A 21,281-nucleotide genomic window follows, 5' to 3' on the forward strand; every position below is an offset into this window, starting at 1 on the left:
GTGGGAGACCTTCCTCTACCTGCCGCCAGGCGGCGACACTGCCTGGACCAGCATGAACCCCCTTCCGCACGCCATCTTCTCGGCAACTCACATGTTAGCAATGACCTGGCCAATGAAGACATGTCACGCCACAGTCTCTCTGACGAAGAAATTCAAAGCGAAAGTGATTACTGATGTGGAGGACAAAATATACGTGGCGTTAGAGGAAGAAACGAGCGGAAGTGACGAGTAGATAATGTCAGCAAGGAAGGTGCGGTATATTGATGTGTTTGGTGAGTGAAGCAACGCCTATTATCGCCTATATTATTGTGTGAAAATCAATGTACTCTTGTACTACATATAAATTCGTACCAAATAAATAAATATCTACCTATTCTGAGTGGTTTGGAGTAGTTACCCCTCCCATAGAAAATGTCTTTTCTGGAGCGGGGCTCCAGAGAAGACAGTACCAGGTGAGGGTAGGGTCACCTGTACAGGGCACTTCTAAGCTCAGGTGAGCACTTTTTCTCTGTATTTTCGATGTTTCTCATAAAAAGCAAAGGTTTTAGCCAAAAAAAAAACTTTTTGAAAATCTGCCACAACTGGGGGGGGGTTATTGGTGAAAAATCTGCCAGGACGCGGTGGGTTGCGTCAAACACTCAGTTCTTACACCTATCAACCCGACAAAATCTTCCACAGGAGTACCCACTAATGTTTAATAATATCCAGCTCAATCCTGCATCATCATTAAACATAAATGGGGATTCATTCTCTCGGGATTTATCTTGGAGAGATCATATCACATCTCTGGTAAAATCTGCTTCAAAGAGATTAGATGTGCTAAGCCGACTCCATACCTTCTTTACCCCTGCACAGATGTTGACTTTATACACAGGTTTTAGTTGCCCCAGTGTAGAGTACAACTCTCATGTGTGGGGAGGCTTCCCACATACAGCTCCTCCCAACAAGGTGGTCTCAAAGTCTTTTTGTCTCATTAAGTCTCCTCCTCTTACTGGCTCCCTTCAACTTCTGTCTCTTCACTGCACTGTTGCATCTTTATCGCTTTTTTATCGCTACTTCAATTATCACTGCTCCTCTTAACTATCTGCTTGCGCCCCTCCACCATTACGACGAATGCGTAGCACTCATCTAACAACAATCTCTCATCCCTTTTCTGTTCAACTCTCTAATGCAAGAGTTAACCATTACTCCGAGTCCTTCATTTATGCAACAGGTCAGCTCTAGAACTGTCTCCTTTTGTCTGTATTTCCTACTTCCTATGACCTCTAGGCTTTCAAACGTAGTGTGTCCAGGCATGTCGAAATGAGCGGATCTTGAATTTGGCTTTTATGTTGTATTGTCTTTTTTTTTTTTTTCTTGAAAGGAACTGTTTGCGGGATCCTGGCGTTTGGTTCATTCTTCCTTTCATTTCAAAAATGCTTTTCCATGATTATCCCAAGGTTTTATAGACAGTGACACAAGATCGCTTAATATTCCACCCTTTCTACTCTTGCACTCGTCTTCTGGCTAATTTTCTTAAGCAGAGTGGATCAGTATGTTATATTTTTTCCATATTACTCTTTGATATGATGTGTCATTGAAGTGTGAGTCATACCCTAGGTGTGAAGCAGACACAGTGGAATAGTAGGCAGCTTCTCCCATGGCTAAATTTATGTATAATATTAATCCTTACCATTATAAAAGAGATACAAGGTAGGGCAGTGGATGTTGGAGCGGCCCTAGTGAGAGAGGGTAATGTTTGGAAACTCCCTGTACTGATGTTTGTAGATCATACTGTGTTGTTTAGTGAAGACGAAGGGGAGCTGCAAGGCTTGGTGAATGAGTCTGGGAGAGTGTATAAGAAACGGAATCTAAAGGTGAATGTGGAAAGGGTAAAGTTATGGTCTTCGAGAAAAGTGAAGTTAGTGAATGTGCTGTGAGGTTGGATGAGGAGGAAATGGAAAGTGTAAGTGCGTTTCTGTTCTTGGGTAGTGTGATGAGTAAGGATGGAAGTTTAGAGGGTGAAGTGCTTCAAAGGGTACAACGAGGAAGATAGGTTCCTGGTTCCTTGAAAGCAGTGATAAGAAACAGGGAAGTGAGCATGGAAGTGAAAAAGTTACTACATCACGGTATTGTGATACCAACTCTAAGCTATTTGAGAGGAGCATGTGGAGTCACATGGAGAGACAGACAGACAAATGAGGAGGTGAAAGGAGCGTTGTGGTGTGGATGTAGATGTGATAGGAAGCGATAAGAGAAACACACTGAGGTGGGTTGGCCATGTGGAGAGGATGGAGAGTGAGAGACTGACGAGGAGAGTGTATGTGAGTGAGGTGGAGGGGGGAGAGGGAGGGGGAGGCCAAGGATGAGATGGAGGGATGGAGTGGAGAGGTATATGAGAGAGGAGGATGTGAGCTGAGAGCAGGGCAATGAAATGGCGGGGTACAGGGCGACATGTAGGCTATCTGTTTGTGGCCACCCCATATGGGATTAAGGCGTTTGGCAATACATAGATAGGTAGACCATTATGTTCCTGTTTAGAAACCCATCTCTCACGTACATTACTTTGGTTCTTCTTTAAGGTTGTATATGGGCGACTACGGATCCTTTGTGCCTGAGTACATGGCCACATCACCAGACCCAGTATACCGCCGACTTTCACAAAAGCTGAACCTCATGAAGAATTATAATGAGCTGGGACTCTATGTATGTAGTTATTGCTTTTTTTTTTTTTTCTTACACTCCACCTGACAATGTCAGAGGAGGGTATTGTTATAACTGGTGTCCGTCCATAGAGTTGGGCGGTTGGCTGGGCATAGAGATTTCATTTCCAGAGCAAATCTCAGAGAGTATAGTCTTGAGAATCCACATAATTATGTGTCTTATAGCTAACTGGTGCCTTTTGATAGGTAGAATGCTGTTTCTTAAGTAGTTTATTTGAAAATGATGTTAAAGTAAAAATACTTTGAGATTTAATTTCCAGAGCAAAACTCAAATAATATTAACTATAATCATGAAATTTTCACATAGTCATGTGTCTTATAGTGTACTGGTGTCTTCTCATTGGCAGAATGCTGTGTCTTAAATATTTTTTTTAATACTAAAAAGGTAAAAAGCATATGTATATTATCCAGAGATTTCAATGCGCCTTGAGCAAGGAAACTGAAGGGTCCAGGTTGTATTTACCATGGATTAACTAATGAAATTTTTAAAATATTAATGTCTCTGTGTCATACACTTTATGAAATTGTTGAACATAGCGAATGAAAGTAATGTAAGTATAAGTGGCTGGGGAATGGCTTGGAGAAGGAGGGATGTGAGAAGAGAGGAAGAAATCAGTAGGATGGAAGTTGTGGAAGCGATGAAGAAAGTTAAAATGGGGAAAGCCCTAGGAATTGATGGAGTGTGTGGTGAAATGCTGAGACATGGAGGAGAGATACTAGTAGAATGGATGTGGATGATGTGTAGATTGGCCTGGGAGGAAGGTAGAGTCCCGGAGGATTGGAATTCAGGTATACAGTAATTATTCCCCTGTATAAAGGAAAAAGGAAAAAAAGTATGTGGTAATCATAGGGGCATTTGTTTTCTTAGTCTAATAGGAAAAGCATAGGGTAGGGTATTATTGACAAAGGTAGGGAGATAGGAGAGGAATTAGTTGGAGAACAACAGGGAGATTTTAGGAAGGGAAGAGGTTTTGTAGATCAGGTATTCATTCTCAGATCTTTAGTGGAAAAGTTTCTAGAGAAGGGAAAGAAGTTGTATGAAGCCTTCATGGACTTGGAGAAAGCATTCGACAGGGTGGATAGAAATGGATTGTGGAAAGTAATAAGAATATTTGAAGTAGATGGAAAATTGTTGAATGCCGTGAGGAGTATGTATGAGGGTGCTAAGGCTGCAGTGCGTATGTATAGTGAACTAAGTGAATTTTCTATTTGAAGGTTGGATTAAAACAAGGATGTGTCATGTCTCCATGGCTGTTCAGTCTGTATATCGATGGGTAATATAAGAAATACAAGGTAGGGCAGTGGATGCTGGAGCAGCCCTAGTGAGAGAGGGCAATGTTTGAAAACTCTCTGTACTGTTTTTTGCAGATCATACTGTGTTGTTAAGTTCAGACGAATGGGAGCCACAAGACCTGATGGATGAGTTTGGGAGAGTGTATAAGAAATGGAATCTAAAGGTGAATGTAAGGAAAAGTAAAGTTTTGGTCTTCGAGAAAAGTGAAGTCAGTGAATGTACAGTGAGGTTGGATGAGAAGGAAATGGAAAATGTTAGCGCGTTTAAATAGGGTAGTTTGATGAGTAAGGATGGAAGTTTAGAGGGTGAAGTGCTTAAAAGGGTACAGCAAGGCAGAAAGGTTGCTGGTTCCTTGAAAACAGTGATAAGAAACAGAAAAGTGAACATGGAAGTGAAAAGTTACTACATGACAGTATTGTGATACCAACTCTAACGTATGGAAGTGAAGCTTGGATCTTGTTGGAGGGACAGAAGTCAAGAGTGAGGGCAGTGGAAATGAGTTATTTGAAAGGAGCATGTGCAGTCACATGGAGAGACAGACTGACAAATGAGGAGGTGAAGGAGCGTTGTGGCGTGGATATGGATGTGATAGGAAGCAATAGGAGAAACACACTGAGGTGGTTTGGCCATTTGGAGAGGATAGAGAGTGAGAGACTGATGAGGAGAGTGTATGTGAGTGAGGTGGAGGGGGGGAGAGGGAGGAGGAGGCCAATGATGAGATGGAGGGATGGAGTGGAGAGATATATGAGAGAAGGGTGTGTGAGTTAGAAGCAGGGCAGGGAAATGGCAGGGGACAGGGCGACATGGAGGCGATTTGCTTGTGGTCACCCCTTACGGGATTAAGGCATCTGGCAGTATACCGATATATATATATATATATATATATATATATATATATATATATATATATATATTTGGGGAAGGCGGTGGCTCAATAGGTAGAGAGGTGGCTTATAGTCCTAACGGACCCGGGTTCAAATCCCGCTGGGGCAGGGAACAGTTTAAGGATTTGAATTTCATAAAAATCAGACTTTACTGATCTACCAGAAGACCCTCCGACATGTCGTAAAATTACCCCCGCTAATACCAATACACCAGTCCTGTATGAGACAGCCCTAGCATGTATTCAGTATGGACGGTGGGTGTTAGCGCCGAAGTGGTGACATGTAGAGGTGTGCGGTACGTAGGAGGGCTAATGGGCCTTGAAAGCAGGCTGTGAAGCCTATGCCCAGAGTCGGACACATAATATATATATATATATATATATATATATATATATATATATATATATATATATATATATATATATATATATGCTACGATTATTACTCAACTCATGAATGTTAACGAAGTACAAAATTCACGAAAAAATATGGATGATTTATAAACCATGCTGTCAGTATACAGACACAGTAAAGAAAGCTGACCAACTAAATGGATTTATAAGCAGAGCATTCCAACGCAGATAAGAGAATATTGTCCTTACCTTATCAAAGTACTTAGCACGTCTGCGTCTGGAGTATTGTGTACCTTTTTAACACCATATTACATGAAAGATAATAAGAAACAACAGTAGAGAAAACACAATGAAGAGTAACAACAATATATCAAGGAACAAATCATACGAATAAAACCTAAAGTTATCTTACCAAAGCACAGACCACGAGATTTGATGCAATCATACAAATTTTTAAAAGAACATGACGGTATGGTAGTCAATAAATACCTCACAATAGATTGGATGAATTACGCTCGAGGTAATGGATATAAAATTATGATGATGTTTCCAGGCAGAAAAAACAGCAAAATTTCAGCGTGGTTGTAAAAGTATGGAACAAGTTGCCCAGGAATGCCGTTCACTGGAATATTTTATTAACTTTTAAAATGGCTTCGATCAGTACCTGCTGTATCTCAGAATCCCCAACTAATCATGAATGAGTAACACGAAAAAAAAAAAAAAAAGATAAATGTTTTCCTCTCTTTCAGATCGTGTAGAATACAGAAAAACACCAATATGATTAAATTAAAGCTACTTCCCCCTTGCAGATTAAGATAGTTTAGAATATAATTCCATCTTTTCTGTCATGTATATGAAGTTTCCTTGGCAGTTTTTCTGTGCTGCATGGTGATCGTTCTTACTTTTTTCCTGCCGGCCTTGGTTGGACGGTGGTGGGAGGATTTAAGCCTCTTTCTTTTTACCATCCTTAGCTTAGGCTAATAGATTTAGATATCATTAGCCATAGTCATCTCTTACAAACAACTTAGAAATGGTCATTAGGTCTGTTGATGTTTGCTTTTCTCTGTACTCCTTATTAATTAACCTGGCTGATTCAGGTACTCGGCAACGATGGAGCATTCATAGAGTCAACTGACTTCATGGAGTATGCTTTAGGGCAGTGGCACGCTGATATGTACTACGTGAAGGAAACAGTGTATCCACACCTAATAGCATGGGTATATCAGAAAGGAACACCGTGGGTCGCCACTTTCAACTGGTAAGAACATTACTCTAAAGGCTAAAGGGTTTTGTATGAGCCAAGGAACCAGTTATTACAAAAGAGAGTAACCATAAAACCTGAAAGTGAAGGAAAACATGCTCCAAATTGTTTTGATCATTAAGAGTTTAAATTATTTAGGTGACTGGGGTTTATTACTCACATACTGGTATGTAGAATTGAACCACAGATCACTCACCTTCAATATCTGAAACTATACTCGCCGCCAGGCAGCTTTTCGCTTAAGCCCCGCCCCTCCTCACTCACCGCCCGGAGATTGGGTGGGGAGGGGCGGAGCTTTAAAGACAAGTTACTTGACAATGGATATAGTAGCCTAGCCCTGGACACCTACGCATCTGATGAGGCAATAAAGCTTGAAAGGAAAGGAAAATTTCTATTCATTTCAAATCACTGTATGAATACAGTCTGATTCAATAACATACAAGAGGATATTGCTGTGCAACAGGCTCAGGAAGACATGCTATGGGATCTCCTTTGCCAACAAGAATGTGACAGTATGTGAAACATGCTTTACCCCCTGTCCTGCGGGTATGGTATTTATATCACATGCGCCAGAAAGGACAGATTTGTGGCATATATACCATACAACCTCTTTTGTTATGCTTTGATAGCTAGTGAAGGGAAAAGACTGCCAGATCCCAAAATTTCAATGATCTTCAGGTTGTCATTCATCTTCTGGCTTCTGTCTCTGTTGTGTTACATTACTCTCGAGCACAGTCGGTGTAGCGAAGGACAGTGAAATAAGAAATATATGAGAAATTAGAAAAGCAAAAGTATATATGGAACTCTGTGATAAATTTGTATTTTATGCCATTTTGAAGGCTGCATATATATATATATATATATATATATATATATATATATATATATATATATATATATATATATATATATATAGGTGGTGGCGACCATCATCCACTCACTTGATGTAGTGCTGCCTACTTCTTCCTTAGCCTTTATCATTATTTTTCTGTGCCTGCTCTCCTCTCTTCCTATTTCTCCCATCTTTCCTGTCACTACTTAATGCTTTTCTTTCCGTTACAGGTGGCTTTACATTGAGTGATAAGTCAAATGGTTTCCTGCAAGCCAAGAAACCATTTACAACACTGGGTGGTAACCATATAACCAAATCATACGTGCTCCCTACGTGTCAAGTGGGTTGGTGGAGGGTTAGTGCCCCTCCCTGTAAAACAAATAACTCAGAGTCAAATGGCCACCCCGTACAGGATTATGGCGTCTGGCAATATATATATATATATATATATATATATATAATATATATATATATATATATATATATATATATATATATATATATATATATATATAGCAAAAAGGGGTAGAAAAAATAGAAACCATCATGTAATGCTTACGTAATACGTAAAGATATATTTGCATGTTTAATATGAGTTAGTAACTTTGAAAATTTTTAGTGCAGTTATTGGTGGTGTTCAAATGATTATTACGCAATTATTACGTGTGTGGATATTCACCCCGCACTTATAGGGGCACGGGCAAACAGAGAGCCAAACTCAGTCTCTTATATAAGAAAAGCAGTGCAATATGTTTGAACTGCTAAATTAGCAGGAATGGAAGAAGTTCCGTGAACGTTAGGTAGACGCCTATACAGTTTATCTGTGTACCGTACATGTTCATGATCAGTGTAATGTATACTGCCACTGAGCCTAAAGACTATTTATGAAAGAGTAAGGACGAAAAAGAAAAAAAAAAACAGTCATGGAGGTACACAGGTGATGCAATATTGCCGGGATGGAGGAGTTAATTTCTTGATTCCTCTGGTCATTTGCGAGTTTATGCCTTCTGGTTTCAGACAATTACATTCAAATTAGGAACGGCCTCTTGTACTGGAGAGGTTGTGAAGGCTGTATCTAACCAGCCATTACGAAGGTCTAACCTTAAGCCGAATATTATCGTCCTGAAATGGCAAAAATAAGGTGGAATGTGACGTCGGACTGAAAGGGTTATATAGGAACTGTTTCATTTTACATACTGATCCGGTGTTAGGTGGTGGTGACTATTATCCACTCACCTGATGAAGTGCATCCTATTTCCTCCTTCACTTTTTTTTTCCTGTCTTCTCTCCTCCTGTTTCTCCCATCCTTCCTTCAGCCTTTTATTACTATTCTTTTCAGTTTAGGTGGCCCTACATTGAGTGACAAACCTAATAGTTTCCTGTAGCCCAAGAAAATATTTACAACGCTGGGTGGTGACGGTCAATGTGTAACAGGGCGTTTTCGAGCCTATCGTGGTGGGTGGAGAGATGCAAATGCGGAATCCATCTGGGAATCAAACCCTCACAATTTTCCCAGTGCCTCACTGAAGTGAAGCGCCTTCCGCATGAGAACATCGGGTCATTGCCGGGACGGGCCTGAAGGGGCTGTTACTCCCTTGCGGTTGATGGGTCTGCTTGACCAGACAGACCGGGTTTAATCAACATTTTATTGATCTTTAGATGGTGGAAAGCCGTTGTATTGGAAAATATAACAAACCTTCAGTATATCATACTAATTGGTGTGATAGGCCGACATTACTACCGATAATTCGATATTGCTGGGACTCATCACAAGGAACTATTACGATTCCAGGTTCAATTTATACTGCATGTTATATACGTGTTCTCACTTCTTATTTTAGTTCCGTGTGGGTTTACACTGTACACCTTGATTCAGTATGTAAATATTAAATACTTTCAGTTTATAATACACATTAGGCCACAAAAAATACTTTATTAACCCATCTTTCTATCTGGCGGCCGTGTCACATCAGTAAATCGACTTTTGGTTCCTTCTTCCCTGCATAAAAAAAAAAAAAAAAAAAAACTCACAAAGGTTGAAATAGCTGATGTTCGGGTGAACGAGGCTCCATACAGTGAGGATGTACTGAAGCATCACTGGCGTTGGTGAGAATAAAAATAACTGAATCTTTTCTAACAGGTGTATCCGCAATGCACAAATAAACAAAATTAAACAAAAAGGAGTCTATGTACAGAAAGGGACAGTTCCGCATTACCCACCTCTCGAAGCACTGGTGTGAGGCGTGTGAATGTAAAGCGGCAGCTAGACCTCATGTGTCTGGTAACTGTGCGTGAAAGAGGTGGAGGCTGGGGATTCGGGGCAGAGGAGGGTTTGGTGATGCGTTGGAAATCAAGTGTAAGTCTGCAATGTATGACTTGGACGGTGTGTTGGAGTCAGTTTAGTGAGGATAGATGTCAATATGATGCTAGCACTTTATTTAAAAAATTACGTAGATGTTTGTAAAGTTAATATTGTCAGGAAAGTTATGGATGTTTGCTGGGTTAGGACAGAGGTTTGAATGCTATCATTCCCTCTCGACTTTAACAAGAGACTTTTCCCCAGGAGATATTCGTAACGATATAACATATTTTTATATTTTGTGTTGACTCAAAATCAAAGCCACTATATTCTCTCTCTCTCTCTCTCTCTGTATATATATATTGTTACGGAACAGAGAAAGATAACGTACACTTTAAGTGAGAATACTAATAATCACTACTGTCCCGTAAAGGTCCAGGTTCAAAACAAAGAGTTAGGTAAAATTACAAGTTAAAGTTTAATGCTCAAACTAACAACAAAACACTCAGGACTCAGAAGGATAATGTAATGGCAAAAAACAGGTTAAATATATGGTTAACTGCAATAGCCTCTATTAACACGAAATTAGCATGAGTAAATTTATCTAAGTCAGCCCTGTTAAAATGAGATACCAGATAATACTCAGTGAATGCCAGATATATTATTACAGATACAAAATATTATTAATGATGGCTGACAATAAGAACCTTACATAAATCACAAAAACTTCACTAGCCCTACGAATCAACACTTTATGCTATACAGTACAAGGAAAAAAATGCAACAACGGTTATACTCAAATTACACACAGCTGCTAGATGGCCGGAGACTTCCTGAGCACTCACAATAACAACTGTACAGGGGAGGACAGAGATGTGAAGAAAATGAGGAGCAGATCTAAGTGGCAATAATGCAGACACTGAGCTCATTATATAGGGGCCAGCAGAGCTTGATACAACTTGTAAGAAGGACGCGCAAATGAAGCCATAGGGGACAAAGAGCTGACAATCCTGCTCTGAACAACAGAAAGGACGCCTTACTCTACTATAACGGTAGAGGAGGGACTGAGGCAGAACACGCTCGTGATCAAACATGCAGCATACTGTGCGTTAAAATTACACAAAGGATGATGAAATCATAGGCTATGTAACACCTCCCCACAAAGAAAAAGAAATTTACAAAGGAAATTTCTTATTACTCTAAAACAATCTATCTAAAGTCTAGATAAGCAATCTGCAATAACATTTTCTTTCCCCTTGACATGTTGTATGTCTAATGAATACTCCTGAAGAAGTAGACTCCATCTTGTCAATCTCTGATTTTTATCTTTAAACTTACTAAGGAATTTCAGTGGGTTATGATCGGTATAAATGACTATGGGGTCAAAACCAGAACACAAATAAAATAAAAATGCTGTAAACCCAAAATCAAGGCCAAAAGCTCTTTCTCAATAGTTGAGTAGTTCTTTTGAGGTGGAGTGAACTTCTTACTGTAATAAGATACAGGGTGTTCAATACCCTGATCATCCTCTTGCAGCAAAACAGCCCCAGCTCCTGTATCACTTGCATCAACAGACATCTTAAAAGGCTTAGCAAAATTTGGAGTAGCGAGCACTGGCTGACTTAATAGGATAGCTTTAAGTTTTGCTGAAAGAGGATTCACAGTTATCGGTCCAGACAAATTTAACTCCCTTTTTCAGTAGGTCTGTAAGTGGTGATACAAGAATAGAAACGTTAAGAACAAATCTCCTGTAATAACCTACCATTCCCAAAAATCTTTGTAGCTCTTTCCTACTTTTAGGTCTGGGAAGATCACTTATAACCTGAACCTTAGCTCCTGGTGGTGCAACATGTCCATCACCAATTACATACCCAAGGTACTGAACTTTAGCTTGACCAAACTCACACTTTGATAAATTAGCTACAAGATTAGCATGAACCAAACGCTCAAGAAATTTACTGACATGGCATAGGTGATCTTTCCAGTTGTCACTGAAGATTAATACATCATCAATATAAACAACACACCCTGCCAAACCCTCTGTTACAACATTCATGAGCTTCTGAAATGTGGCTGGTGAATCTTCATACCATATGGCATTACAGAACATGCAAAAGTCTTTCCTAGTGTTACAAAACATGAGATCTCCCTAGCACGTTTAGTCATAGGTACTTGCCAGTATCCCTTTAACAAATCAAACTTACTTATATACCTAGCCTTTCCGATCTTGTCTATGCAATCTTCCACACGAGGGAGAGGGTAAGTGTCTGTTTTGGTAATCTGATTAACACGTCTGTAGTCAATGCAAAGCCGCTGTGACCCACCCGGCTTAGGGACCAGAGTGGCAGGAGAACTCCACTCGCTCTGACAGGGCTCAATCATCTTGTGGTCCAACAGGTAGCCAAGCTCCTTCTGGATGAGAGGAACTTTCACTGGGTTCACACGGTAAGGAGGCAGTTTAATTGGCTTTGTGTCTCCAACATCGACATCATGCATCAACACAGTGGTTCTTCCTGGAGTGGCACGGAAAAAGCTTAGTCTGGAGATCATTCATGATATCAGGATTCTTCCCCAAACTATCACTCAGGCTCATACTGCATGGGAGAGCTTCACTTGCAGACTCGGGTGGAACAGCTACAGTGCAGACTGGATTATTTTCGTCCCGCCTGTGATATAACTTTAGCATGCTGATGTGACATAGTTGCTTGTTCTTTCTACGATCTGGTGTGGCGATGACATAGTTGACATCACTGAGTTTCTTCTCCACGAAATAAGGACCACTAAACTTGGCTTGAAGAGGTTGCCCATGAACTGGTAGCAGAATCAAAACCTGATCTCCTGGCTGAAAGTGGCGTAACCTGGACTTCTTATCATACCAAGTCTTCATCTTCTCCTGAGCAGCTCCTAAATTCTCTCTCGCCAGCTGTAAAGCAGTGGACAGCCGTTCTTGAACTTCATCACATACTCCAGCAGGTTGACATCATCTTCCTCTGACAGCCAGCATTCCTTGAGTAACTTAAGGGGTCCTCTTACTTCATGGCCAAACAGTAGTTCAAAAGGTAAGAAGCCCAGTGATTCATTTGGAGATTCTCTTGCGGCAAATACAACAAATGGAAGACCTTTATCCCAGTCTTTCTGATGTTCCAAACAGTATTTCTGGAGCATCGATTTGAGTGTTTGATGATATCTCTCCAACGCTCCTTGGGTCTGGGGATGGTAAGCTGAAGACGTGATCTGGGTGATGCCCAACTCTTTCAGAGACTGCTTGAAAACATTTGACATGAAATTACTTCCCCGGTCTGACTGTACCTCCTTGGGCAGACCAAACTTTGTGAAGAACCCTAGCATTTCCTTAACCACATTCTTTGCTGAGATATTTCTAAGGTGAATGGCTTCAGGATAACGAGTAGCCATATCAATCAGGGTCAACACATAAGAAAATCCTGAAGATGTCTTAGGAAGAGGGCCCACAATATCCACCAACACAAGGGTGAATGGCGCCTCAAAAGGAGGAATGGGAACTAGAGGTGCAACCATTTCGGTCTGATTACACCTCCCCACAATTTGACAGGTGCGACAAGACTGACAATACCAGGAAACATCCCTGAAGATACCTGGCCAGTAGAAGTGTTTCAAAATGTGTGCCACAGTCTTCCTCACTCCAAGGTGTCCTGCCAAACTGGAATCATGACCCACTCTAATGATATCCTGCCTACAAACACGAGGGATGACAACCTGATGTACAACCTCCCATTCACAGTCGCCTGATGCTGTTGGGGGTCTCCACTTCTTCATAAGTACTCCTGACTTTATATAATAACAAGTAGAAGCACCGGCTAACTCTTCCTCACTGCAAGCAGAGTTAGCTAGACCTTTCAACTCAGGGTCAGCAACCTGCAACTCAACCAACTCTTGACGAGACAAATTATCAACACTACGGGGTACTGCCTCATCTGGTGAGTGGTCCAAATTAGCAAGAAAAGTGTCAGCTAGGATAACATCATCATCATCATTATCCTCTAAATCACCAGTAACTTTAGACTTAGCCCTAGCGACAGCACATGCAGGGAACACATCAGGGACATCACAATCCTGGGTCGCAGCCACTGGCTCACTAGACAACTGTGGAGCTGGACACACTTGACTTCCACCAATATCATTTCCAAGTAAGAAAGTTACAACTGACATTGGGAGTGTCTCAACCAACCCAACCATAACGGAACCATTAACAAAACCAGACTCTAAATTCACTCTGCACAGAGGGACAGAGAAGTAATTATTCCCTACACCTTGTAAGATTACAGTTTCATTAGAGGAATTAACATTAGAGCCAAGAACACCGGTCAGCATAAGGGATTGGCAAGCACCTGTATCACGATATATTTGAACTGATTTCCTGTCATTACTGTCCAGAGGACTGACAAAACCATCAGACAGGAAATTAGCACATGAACTCTTGAGAGTGTCACCCACGTTACTGCTCAAAAGAGGAGCTCCATCATGAGAATTTAAGTTACCCCTCAAAGCAGGTTCAGTTAACTCAGTTAAAGAATTCTGGGAACTCTCAAGGGTGGACACTAGACCAATTGACTGAATATTTAAAGACTCCTTTTTGTTCACATCACGCTGTCTCCTGAAACATTTCTCCGTAGTATGACCAAGCTTACTACAATAAGTACATTTACTTTTCTGAAATCTAGAGGTGGAGCTGGTATTTACTTCCTGAGAAACATCATCTTTATTCTCTTTCCTGTTACCTGTACTCTGAGTAGAGGCAACGTACTTACTCTCAGCTCTCCCTTTTTCTTTTGAATATCTCTTGTGAGTGAGAACATATTCATCAGCTAAAACTGCAGCATCAGACAAATGATCTATTCTTCTCTCATCAAGATATAGGCTTACATCTTTACTAATACACCATTTGAAGTCCTCCAGCAAAATCATCTGCTTAAATTTACCAAAATCAGAATCCACATTCTTAGAATTTAACCACTGCTCTAACAGATCGGCTTTGATTTTTGCCTACTCAACATGGGATTGCTTATCTTGCTTGTAAGTTGTCCTAAATTTTACTCTATAGGCTTCAGGAACAAGCTCATAGGCCTTAAGAATCAAGCTCTTAACTACATCAAAATTATCAGATTGATCCTGAGGCAAAGATGCATAAGTTACTTGAGCTTTACCGGTGAGAACAGTTTGAAGGAGTACTGGCCAATACTTTTTGGGCCAATTAAAACCTGTAGCTACCCTCTCAAACAACTGAAAATACTTTGTTAAATCAGATTCATTAAAAGGAGGGACAAGTTTAACATTTTTGGCCACATCAAAATCATCAGAGCTAGATGATCCAGTTCCACCTTGTTTCATGCGATACTCATGGTCTGCCTGAATCCTAGCAATTTCAACTTGTGCCTCAGCCTCCTTAGAACGGGCCTGAAATTCAGCCTCCTTAGCATGAGACTCCGCCTCCTTAGCCTGAGCCTCCTGCAGGGCTAGCTGTAACTTAGCTAATTCAATCTGCGTTTGCTCATTTGGAGGAGTTACATTAAACAAGCTTTCATTAATCATGTCAACAATTTGATCTTTAGAATGATGAGAGCGAACAACAATTCCCAATTGTTGAGCAACAAGCTTAAGTTCATTCTTTGTTCTGTTTTCTACATCACACACTGTTTGCACATTTGACAAAAAATCTTTGGCTTCATCAAGCGTAGTAATAGTAGACGTCATGAATAAATCACAGTCACAAAATATCAAGCAATATCCTTATGATAATATCCTGAATATCCTGATGAGAGGTCGCCAAATTTATGTTACGGAACAGAGAAAGATAACGTACACTTTAAGTGAGAATACTAATAATCACTATTGTCCCGTAAAGGTCCAGGTTCAAAACAAAGAGTTAGGTAAAATTACAAGTTAAAGTTTAATGCTCAAACTAACAACAAAACATTCAGGACTCATAAGGATAATGTAATGGCAAAAAACAGGTTAAAAATATGGTTAACTGCAATAGCCTCTATTAACACGAAATTAGCATGAGTAAATTTATCTATGTCAGCCCTGTTAAAATGAGATACCAGATAATACTCAGTGAATGCCAGATATATTATTACAGATACAAAATATTATTAATGATGGCTGACAATAAGAACCTTACATAAATCACAAAAACTTCACTAGGCCTACGAATCAACACCTTATGCTATACAGTACAAGGAAAAAAATGCAACAACAGTTATACTCAAATTACACACAGCTGCTAGATGGCCGGAGACTTCCTGAGCACTCACAATATCAACTGTACAGGGGAAGACAGAGATGTGAAGAAAATGAGGAGCAGATCTAAGTGGCAATAATGCAGAGACTGAGCTCATTATATAGGGGCCAGCAGAGCTTGATACAACTTGTAAGAAGGACGCGCAAATGAAGCCATAGGGGACAAAGAGCTGACAATCCTGCTCTGAACAACAGAAAGGACGCCTTACTCTACTATAACGGTTGAAGGGGGGACTGAGGCAGAACACGCTCGTGATCAAACATGCAGCATACTGTGCGTTAAAATTACACAAAGGATGATGAAATCATAGGCTATGTAACAATATATATATATATATATATATATATATATATATAGACACATCTCCCAGAGACAACTCTTTGGGCTGCCTGAATCCACTGTCTGACCCACTTCTTTCTGCAACATACGCGGCCTTTCCTCTAATTTCCTGTCTGTGGAACACCACCTTTCCTCCTCTAAACCTCACCTTCTCTTCCTTACTGAGACTCAGCTGTCTGAGGCAACTGACAACAAACCCTTTTCTGTTTCCTCCTACTTTCTCTATACTCATTTCAAAGCCAAAGGTGGATGTTGCGTATATGTACGCGATGACCTATCTTGCTCTCATGTTCCTGAACTTGAGTCTTCTGAATTCTCTACACTCTAGCTTTGGCTCTCCTGTCATTCTCTAACTAAATATATCTGCACTGTTTACTTATCTCCTAATTCTACTATCAAAATTTCTTCGACTATCTTACTTCTACGATGGAACACATTCTATCCATTTCTCCATTCTCTGAAATCTCCAGTCTAGGAAGTTTTCGATGTTCACCACCACTTTTGGCTCTCCTCTCCTTTCACTGATCCACCTGGTGAACAAGCCTTCATCTTTTCTACCCTTAATAACCTAGAGCAGCTTGTACAGCACCCTACACGTATCCCTGACCGCCCTGGAGAGAGCTCCAACATACTTGACCTCTTCCCTACAACTAATCCTTCTGCTTACACAGTTAATCTTTTCTCTCCGTTGGGTTCCTCCGATCACAACCTTATTACCTTAACCTGTCCTATGGCTCTGGTACGGCCTGTGGACCCTCCAAAGAAACGTCGTCTGTGGCACTTTGGAGCTGCAGTTTGGGAGGCCCTCAGACAGTACTTCTTTGATTTTACATGGAATGATTATTGCTTCCATGGCCGGGAGCCATCTGAGTGTGCTTTGCACATTAAGGAGGTTATTCTCTCGGGCAGGGAAGCATACATTTCTTTCTCATATCCTTTGTCTAATGCAAGAAAGTCTTGGTTTAATCACGTTTGTTCTAATGCTGTCTGCAACAAGGAGAAGGCCTATAAAAGGTACCAGAGCCAACCCACCCCTGAATCACATCTTTTTCATGTTTCTGCCCAGAATCGTGCTAAGTCTGTTCTTAGCTCTGCTAAAAATGATTTCATCCATACTAAATGCTCCCAACTCTCCAACTCGAATTCTTCCCGCTCCTTCTGGCACCTTGCCAAAAACCTATCTAACAACTTTACCTCATCGTCCTTCCCTCTGCTTTTCTACTCGGATGGTTCTGTAGCTATTTCTTCTACTGATAAAGCAGATCTTTTGCTCAGACTTTCTCCTCCATTCCACCTTAAACAAGGTGCTGTTCCTCCCTCACTTCCTCCCTCTGACTTCCTTATAGCTGACATTAAAATTTCTTCAGCTGATGTATTTTCTGCCATCACTGGCCTCAGTAGTAACAAGGCATATGGGCCTGGTGGAGTCCCTCCTGTTGTCCTCAAGAACTGTGCTTCTGTACTTACACCCTGCCTAAGTAAACTCTTTCACCTTCGTCTTTCAACTTGTACCTTTCCTTCTTGCTGGAAGTTTGCTCTCACCCAGCCAGTCCCAAAGAAGGGTGACCACTCCCAATCCACTAACAATCGTCCAGCTGCTTTAACATCCTGTGTCTCAAAAGTTTTCGAGTCTATTCTTAACAGAAAAATGTTAAACCATCTTTCCTATAACAACCTTCTTTCTGATCGTCAGTATGGGTTCCTTAAGGGACGCTCCACTGGCGATCTTATCACCTACCTTTCAGACTCCTGGTCATCCTCCTTTCGAGACTTTGGCGAAAGCTTTGCCATTGCACTTGACATCTCAAAGGCTTTCGATCGAGTCTGGCATAAATCTTTAATTTCCAAACTGCCCTCTTACGGTTTCTATCCTTCTATCTGTGCCTTCATCTATAGCTTCCTTTCTGGTCGTTCTATAGCTGCTGTTGTAGATGGTCATCATTCTTCTCCTAGATCTATCAACAGTGGTGTTCCTCAGGGCTCTGTCCTATCACCAACTCTCTTCCTTTTATTCATCAATGATCTTCTAAGCTGTACATTTAATCCTCTCTACTCGTATGTTGATGATTCCACCCTTCACCTTTCCATTCGGTTCCCGCAACGTCCATCTCAGCAGTTACTTCAACAAACAAGGGATGAAGCTGTGGCACACCTAATGTCTGACTTGGCTCGTATCTCTGACTGGGGTAAAAATAATCTTGCTGCTTTTAATTTATCAAAGACTCGGTTTTTACACCTATCAACCCGACAGAATCTTCCACAGGAGTACCCACTGATGCTTAATATTATCCAGCTCAATCCTGCACCATCCTTGAACATGCCTGGGGTTTCATTCACACGGGACTTATCTCGGAAAGATCATATTGGATCTCTTGTAAAATCTGCTTCCAAGAGATTAGGTGTGCTAAGCCGACTCTGTGCCTTCTTTACCCCTGCACAGTTGTTGACTTTATACACGGTATTTATTTTCTCCTGTTTAAAGTACAACTCTCATGTGTTGGGAGGCTCCCCACATACAGCTCTTCTCAACAGGGTGGATTCAAAGGCTATTCGTCTCATCAGCTCTCCTCCTTTTACTGGCTCCCTTCAGCCTTGTCTCTTGCGGCACTGCTGCATCTTTATCTCTTTTCTGTCGCTACTTCAATGGTCACTGCTCCTCTGACTTGTCTTCTTCCATCCCTCCACCTCTACGGCGGGTGCGTAGCACCCGTCTAGCAGCAAACTATCATCTCTGTGCTGTCCAACTTTCTAATGTAAGAGTTAACCGTTACTCCAAGTCCTTCATTTTTGCAACAGGTCAACTCTGGAACTGTCTCCCTATGTCTGTACTTCCTACTTCCTATGATCTCCGGTCTTTCAAACGCAGTGTGTCCAGGCATATCGAAATGAATGGATCTTGAATTTGGCTGTCTTTTGTATTGTTTTGTTTTGTTTTTTCCTAGAAGGAACGTTCATGCGGGCTCAGCCTTTGGTTCCTTCTTCCTTGCATATATAGATAGATAGATAGATAGGTATGTGTGTGTGTGTGTGTGTGTGTGTGTGTGTGTGTGTGTGTGTGTGTGTGTGTGTGTGTGTGTGTATAGATTCTTATAAATCTGTTTAAATTATTTAACCACTTTCGTCCCATTATAAACATCCGCATGCAATCATTTCCAGAGTTATTCTAGCAATTATTCTTCTCGAACTTAGAGTCTAAGGTAGTGTGCAGTAGTAATAAAAAAGAACAATATATAATGAGCGATTAACAGACACTTCGCTTTCCTTTAGACATAATGACATGGGAAGTCCTAATTATAAGATCAGTCTCTGTAACTATCATTCTTATCGAACGTTACAAAACGAAAGCAAAGAAACATACCTTTGACAGTAAACATGTATTACATATGCAGTAATGCAGACTCAGAGAACAGTATGATACCATACAAACAACATACCGCTTTTGCACTTTGCGAATACGTCGGACTCATTATCATTGGCTATTGATACTGTGACGTGAGCAACTCTCCAAACCCTCCCATCCCGGCCGCCATACCTCCCACTTACAGTTACGAGACATGTGGGGTCTGGCTGCTGTCGCGTGACTGTTCGTCGACCACAGATGCTCCGAACAGTGGGTAATGCGGAACTTGCCCTGACAGTACCAGTGAGGTGAGGTGGAGTCAGGGTTCAAGTGCCTGAATAATGTGTGAATGATTGCGTGTCCCATGATGTTTACAGTTGTTCCTCTTTCGTTCTTTCTGTTTCCTGGTATCTTAAACCTTCCTTCACACGATCCATACTCGAGAAAAATGATCAGCATGATGATGATGATGATGATGAATTTTTATGTCCTAAATGTTAGTGGAGGCTGATTTTGTCTCTTAGGACACGCGAAGTCAGTGAAACGTCTTAGGGATGAATTATATCATCAGATCTTAGTTATAAGGGGGTGGCGGTGGCGTGATCAGAATCATGTTTGATTCGCATTCGAGAGGTCACAGGTTCTATTCCCTGGTCGATTATGAGACCTTTCGGTTGGGATTGTTCACTCCAGTTTCTACTTTTGATTCTTGGTGTACAGACTGTTCCCACATACAGCTGAAATAGAGACCTGGGCTTAAGTTGTGTATAAATTCCTCGTTTCTTCCTTTACCTTCACCTTATAGTTTACAATCATATTAGATTATTGAAATTATTAGTTATAAGTCCGACACAACAAAATATTCACAATAATAACCGATAGCTTGGGAAATTTGTTTATCAATTAATATAGTTAGTATCCTTGATAAATGCGGACTCTGGAATTATAATGTTGCGAGCTATAGTCTGTGGGAATGTTGCTGAGTGGTTTCATTGTCATTTACACGTGTATTATGATAACAGGTACTTGGTAAGCATGATTGAGAGTGGCCTGGCGGGCAGATGGAGAGCCGAGGAAGTAATGAAGTACCGCAAGGCCAAAGGTCGTGTGGTCACCCGGGGTCCCTCCGCAGGTGACAGTCGGAGGCCACTTAGTCTAGAGGACCTACAGAGTGCTTACTACATCCTGGGACTTGGTGTGATGATATCGACTCTCACTCTTGGTACAGAGATTGCTGCTGAAAAACGTCTCATCGTATTTTAAGGTAAAAGAAACGGTAGAAACCATACATATTGTCTCTGTACCAGTCCGGATTGTAGAGCTGGGCATGATCCAGTAAACTGAGTACTCACGGTTCCGGATCCCAAGGAGAGGGGATCCGTTAGAACCGGCTCCGGAACCGGTTCCTCATGCAGTTATTACCCAGACGCCATGAGAGTCACCAGGGCCTCCGTCTTCCGACTCTGGGGTCCGGGACTTGATAATACCAAATGAGTATCTGCTATTACTCACTCACTCAGTGTTTACCAACTTCTCACACCGATGTTAACCTATAACTTTATGAATTTAAGTGAATGATCTCTGATTGTTCTGTACATTTAGCTTTATATTTTTTTTTAACAAGTTATAATATATTCTGGGAACATAGGGATATTTATTCCCATGACAGGTTATGGTTTATAGTACATAATTTACTG

At 41.0% G+C, this 21,281-nt stretch overlaps 1 protein-coding gene across 1 annotated transcript in view; it reads left to right on the top strand.

Moving 5' to 3' along the window:
* LOC145415974 (putative glutamate receptor) overlaps positions 1–20,862 on the top strand; it is a 59,402-nt gene extending 38,540 nt beyond the window's left edge. Inside the window, exons 4-6 of the mRNA XM_080285077.1 lie at positions 2,562–2,685; positions 6,331–6,491; positions 20,607–20,862. Of these exons, the coding sequence (XP_080141203.1) occupies positions 2,562–2,685; positions 6,331–6,491; positions 20,607–20,847 (526 nt within the window). The 3' untranslated portion in view covers positions 20,848–20,862. The remainder of the gene's footprint in view (positions 1–2,561; positions 2,686–6,330; positions 6,492–20,606) is intronic.
* The last annotated feature ends 419 nt before the right edge of the window (positions 20,863–21,281 follow it).

The sequence above is a fragment of the Coenobita brevimanus genome, chromosome 104 (genome assembly GCF_032717465.1).
Source record: "Coenobita brevimanus isolate Jiangsu-jjx chromosome 104, ASM3271746v2, whole genome shotgun sequence".
NCBI classification, from domain to species: domain Eukaryota; kingdom Metazoa; phylum Arthropoda; class Malacostraca; order Decapoda; family Coenobitidae; genus Coenobita; species Coenobita brevimanus.